The 5,777-nt window shown below is 34.8% G+C and overlaps 1 protein-coding gene across 1 annotated transcript in view; it reads right to left on the minus strand.

Moving 5' to 3' along the window:
* Positions 1-256: 256 nt before the first annotated feature.
* Shab (Shaker cognate b) overlaps positions 257-5,777 on the minus strand; it is a 15,126-nt gene continuing 9,605 nt past the window's right edge. The window contains exon 2 of the mRNA XM_018537416.1: positions 257-1,177. Coding sequence (XP_018392918.1) covers positions 257-1,177 — 921 coding nt within the window. The remainder of the gene's footprint in view (positions 1,178-5,777) is intronic.

The raw sequence follows: 5,777 nt of genomic DNA on the forward strand, positions 1-5,777 counted from the left end.
GTTTGCGATACGGTATCATAGTGAACATAGTGAGCATCCTCACTCCCGTTAGAATATTTGCAATTATGATAAATCTACTTTTGAAAATTAATCTAGATTTTCTTAGCAGCACCTTTGCAACAAAACTAAGTGCTTTTTTAAAAAAAATAAAAAATCTGTATAAAAAAATATCTGCAAAATTCTTGTAAAGGAAAAATCGTCTCAGAATTAAGTCAGGAATATGTCTTTTTAAAGACACCTGGTATCACCCTGTATATTAATAACAGAACATGTGTAACAGATGTCTGTTGTAGATCGTATCTTTCGTGAGCACATTGATCCATCGCTTACCAGTATCGACAATGACATCGATGAGATCCATACTCTTGGCGAAAGCGTCTCTCAAGTTGATATGATGAAAAGACACGATGCTGCCTTCTCGTTTGGCCCTCTCAAGAGCCTCTCGTCTTTTGATGGCTTTCTCCCGTCTCATCTGATTCTTGTAGAATTCGGCGAAATTGTTGACGATAATGGGAATGGGCAATGCGATTACCAGAACACCACATATACAACACACACTGCCGATAACCTTGCCGAGCGGAGTCGTAGGGTAGATGTCGCCGTATCCGACGGTGGTCATTGTGATGCCTGCCCACCAAAAGGTCTCTGGAATGCTTATGAATTTGGTCCCGGGTTCCTCCTTCTCGGCGAAATAGGCGAGGCTCGAGAATATGAGAACGCCCATTGCTAAGAAAAGCATCAGTAATCCTAACTCTTTATATGAGTTACGCAAAGTGAAGCCGAGACTCTGCAATCCGGTCGAATGACGGGCCAATTTCAAGATCCTTAGGATCCGCATTATTCGAAAGATCTGTACTACCCTGCGCACGTCCTGGAACTGGTCGTTCGCATTTTTGTTGGTTTCGACCAGGAATAGAGATACGAAGTATGGTAGTATCGCCAGCAAATCGATCACGTTAAGACCGCCCTTGAAAAATTTCCATTTGTCTGGCGAGGCACTGAACCTAAGCAAGTATTCAAGAGTAAACCACGAAATGCACACAGCCTCCACCATAGCGAGTTGCGGATTGTCTTGGAAGTTTCCCTTCTCATCATTTACTTGCATACTAGGAATGGTGTTGAGAGTTAGTGCGATCGTTGAAAGCACAATAAAGAGTATTGATATCACAGCTATCACCTGAAAAAGCGACGGATCAACTGATCAAACAAAGCTAATCACAAGTCATTTAACTTATGGATAACAGTTTTCCCTCTTGATATTTTTCTTTGCCTTGTCTCTATTATAACTGAGTAACGAGTAAGTGAGGAAAAAAGGAAGAAGAAGGAAAAAAGAATAAAAAGGAAGGAGGGAGGGAAAAGAGATAGAGAAAACGAGAGAGAGAGAGAGAGAGAGAAGCCATCCATCAACATATTTCTTTTACATTCGTGAGCATGCATCCTATTCTTTTCCTTCTTCCTCCGTTTCTATCTTTTTTCCTTCTCTTCTAATTTATTATATTACTTGCTTATGATATTCTTATCTTGACTCACCCTTTCTCTCTTACTATGCCTCTCTCACTCTTTCTTCCTCCTTCTTTTCTCCCTTCTTCCCTTGTAGAAAAGCACTACTGAGCATTAGGAGTATTTCGAGGCACTACTCAGCACTACTACACCAGCGCAGTAGTGTAGTAGTGCCTCAAAATACTCCAACTGCTCAGTAGTACCTTTCTACAAGGGAAACATGAAATTCGAGAAAGTACCTTCACCTTGATAATCTTGCCATTCCTATGCACACGAAATTTTAGCTTCGTCATTCGTAATTTTTAAACTCTTCTCATTTAAAAACTATTATGGCTTTGACATTTTAAACTTTTCGTCTTAAAATGTTACGAAGAATCTGCCTTTAAAATATTTACCATCAATAATAGAACACTTTGTATATAAATTGTGTTATTCTCATCGTTTTTGCCCGAACAAAACGAGAGATGACAAATAATTGAGCTTCATTCAAACCTCCACTAAGCGTACAAGATACTACCATATATGACGAGCGACAGATAAATTTATTAAAATATTTGAAAATTTAATATGATTTTCTCTAGAAGATCTCGCATTGTTAATATCAATTATAACACTTTTTGAAGTTCTCTAAAGTCATTAAAAAGAAACAAAGTATTTACCGTCATTACTCTTCAAGAAAAAATTCCAAAAGAATTAAATTTAGATGAAAGCTCATTCAGTCAATAAGATTAAATCAATATAATCTACTAATTTTCACAATCACATTATATTTATAGGAGAGCCTCCTCTCTCGTTTGCCTACAAATTAATTGTCAACAGTATCATTTACGACGAAGCTCTTAGAATTAAACTTTAGACGTCTAATTAAAATGCTGTCATTCTACAAAAATTTATGTAAATGTGTTCGCGTGACATTAAAATGTCAGTATAGTAGTATATAAAAATAAAATGCCGATGTATCACATTTTATCGATAAAACAGCGATCTTGTCGGAGTTTGGGCTTTACTTTATGTGCGCAGTAAAGTTTGTAGGCAATCGATGTGTAAGCAATAATATCATGTGCAAGGCGGTTTGTGTGTGTGTCGAGCGGACGCGCACTGTATGAAAACATTACTTCATTTCTTAACTTAATATTTACACGCAATAGTGCTTGTAGATAACTCTGTAGGCAAAAATATTACATTTCTTTCAAATATAGATATCACGTTTACAGACGTTTCGTCAAACTTTAAATAATAGTAACAGCAATTAAAGGAGGATGTTAAAAAGAAGTCAATTTTTGTCAACAAAGGTGTAAGTAAAAGGAATAGTGTTTTTTAATCGAATTTTTATCTCCTGAATACGATAATATTAATAAAAAGTTTGGGATCGATAGGGAACACCTTATTTTGAAAATTAAGCATGAACATGCTGTATTAACAGAATTCGAATGCTATATAGAGCTATCGCAAAATGCACAAAGTGCGCAAAATGCGTTCAGAGATTATCGCATTCGACAAATAAAAACTGACTCATAATCAGTGTAGTGCTGAATTTATATTTGGATCAACCGAATGAACTGAACCAGTTCAAAAAATGTTGCACTAACAGTGTAATTGGTTCTGTATTCGTCTCGCACCGTGTCAAGGCGGCACCAGAGCAGAGTCAGGGCGTGTATGCCGAATTTGCCGTTAATTTTATACTTGCGTTTAATAATGCTTTGCAGGCAATCAATCCGTAAATAATTTTTATGCGCAAAAATATGCCGGTAAAAGGATCGGCAAGTAATACTGTTGACAATTTGTAAGCAGACGGTCTTCTCACATTTTTATTTTATTTCGTTTTTTTTTTTTTATAGGTGCTTTCCAATCGTAAAATCACTAGATCTTTTGTATATACAGCGGAGGGGGTAATCACTTAATGTAATCGTGGGACGGAGTCCCTGAAATCATTATAAAATTTATATAAAATTTCGATATATAATCCGACAATTACCAGAAATAATTGTGTAATATTAGGTAAAATCGTTTATCTTACCAAATGACCGCGTATATAGTGAGGAGAAATTATTTGTCATCAAATAAAATTATATAAAATTAAATGAAATCGTGAAATCTGTGGGACAATATTTCAGATAGTGATTCGCCCCTCGATATACAGCGTCACAAATTGCGTTCCAATTATTGTAATTGATAACGCTTTTCAATATTAATGTACTCCTCGCTCTGATGAAGTAAATGGTAAGGTTCACGAAACGTTGGCATTGGCAATGAACGAAAACACGATGTCCCGCAAATTCTCTAGTATCTTTAAATTATCGTAATTATGGACACAATATTATACATCGTACTGAGCCGGCCGAGGGCCGCTAGTCGGTTGTATAAGTTTTCTAGTGACAATTACACAGTTACTAATTGCGGCGGCTATAAATGAGATTTGAAGACGTTGAGTGACCGGTACTTTTGCTCTTCTTTTTATTCAATGCATATAGATGGAAAAGGCTATATGGCTGTGATTAAAGTCTCGCTACAAATGTTTTGAAGCGTTTGACGAGCCAATCAGGAAGAGAATTTTATCAATTGTTTAATTAAAAATCGCTTCAAAGCATTTGTAGCGTCGTGTTATCGTACCTTTAATCTTATTCGAAACGGACCTTATTCGATACCATGCACAATGTACACATTCTGTTCCGACTTAATCTGCAATGCACAATGCTACGTGCACTTTGTACATTCTTGTGTACTTTGTACATGCACTTTGTACATTCTTGTGTACAGTAGACAAAAGTTGCAATACTTTTTTTCAATAGGTTTTGAAATACAATTTGCTCATCTGCGAATGATTGATTCTTACTTATCTACTTAACCATTTATATTTACATTCAATCATTTTATGAGCAAAGCTGAGTTCCGAAATATATAAAAAAAAGTGTTGCAAAACCTTCTGTGATCCACTGTACATTTATGTTAAAATATGTTAATTGGAAAGCACCCTATAACATCACGTCGAATTATATAATTATTATATGATTATATTGTGATTATAATTATAAAATTAGTGCATTTTCACCAATTCCATGATAATTAAAAAATGAACTTTTTTTTATAACTTTGGAAAATGAATTGTTTTGAAACACTGTCCTGTAACAAAATATAAAACTAATAATGACGAGTTACAAAAATGTTTTAATAGTATTAGAATTAAAGCAAATATGTGAAATAACATACATCTAATCTCTTAGCGTATTTGCGATATATATACAATAAGCAAGCAAATATGCAAAAAACAATTTTTTGATTAAATAATTTTTTCATGTTATATTTATGTACGCGACATATAAAACTTTTCATTTTATTTGAATATTTAAAAAAAAATTAGTGCTATCTCTTACTCCTCAATTTTTATAATTATGATTGATTATCTTATATTTTTTTCTATAATTATAGTTATTAAGACAGTTCTTAAGATTAATATACTTGTTGAAAAATAATACTAATGAAGTTCAATATTGAAGATCAATATTGTTAAGAAAATCTAGTGTCGAGTGGTATTGATTTTTAAATATAAATCCGCTCTCTTTTTCCGCGTGCATATAAAGTAGAATAGATAGATAAATGCGTTTAGCTAAGCTGAAAGATTCTTGCAATACAAAATACAAAAGGAGAAAGGCTATTGAAGAAGCAACATCTCTGATCAAGAGAGTCATCATATATGCAAGGAGGACATGATATAACTTCAATAAACAAATGTTTCTGAAATTGAAGAATATGTTGATTCAGTAGAATCAATAGTGTTCTCCTAGAAACGTGTAATGCAACTTTGTGAACATAGCTTTACCAGAGAGTATCTCGTCGTTTAAACGCAGTCTGCCCGACGTCGCTCGACTCATATAGTTTTTATTGCATTGCTCGGCCAGCATTTAAAAACGTTTGTGCATCCCTTCAAAACCCCGCTCCCTTGCTCAATCAGAATTACATGTGAACTTAATATTTAAGAAATCTCACTATCATCCCATCTCCTCCTTCCCCTGTGTGTCTCTCTTCTTACTATTCTTACTCTAGAGCAATCGCTACAATGCGAAATCAATTCGTTGCTCCGAAGACTTAGCAAAATCATAATATCAACGATTATGCGCAATTAGATTATTAAATATAAAATAATTTTGCTTCGCAATATTTAAATTGCAAGTAAGGAAAGTGCACATACATTCGATAGCAAATCAATAAAGCAGCACGTTGGGTTAAATTATTTTTAATAGTAGTGGAGTCCCCCCACAGGGGGGGGGGGGGGGGGGGGG

The sequence above is a fragment of the Cyphomyrmex costatus genome, unplaced genomic scaffold, assembly GCF_001594065.2.
Source record: "Cyphomyrmex costatus isolate MS0001 unplaced genomic scaffold, Ccosl1.0 scaffold1719, whole genome shotgun sequence".
NCBI lineage: Eukaryota > Metazoa > Arthropoda > Insecta > Hymenoptera > Formicidae > Cyphomyrmex > Cyphomyrmex costatus.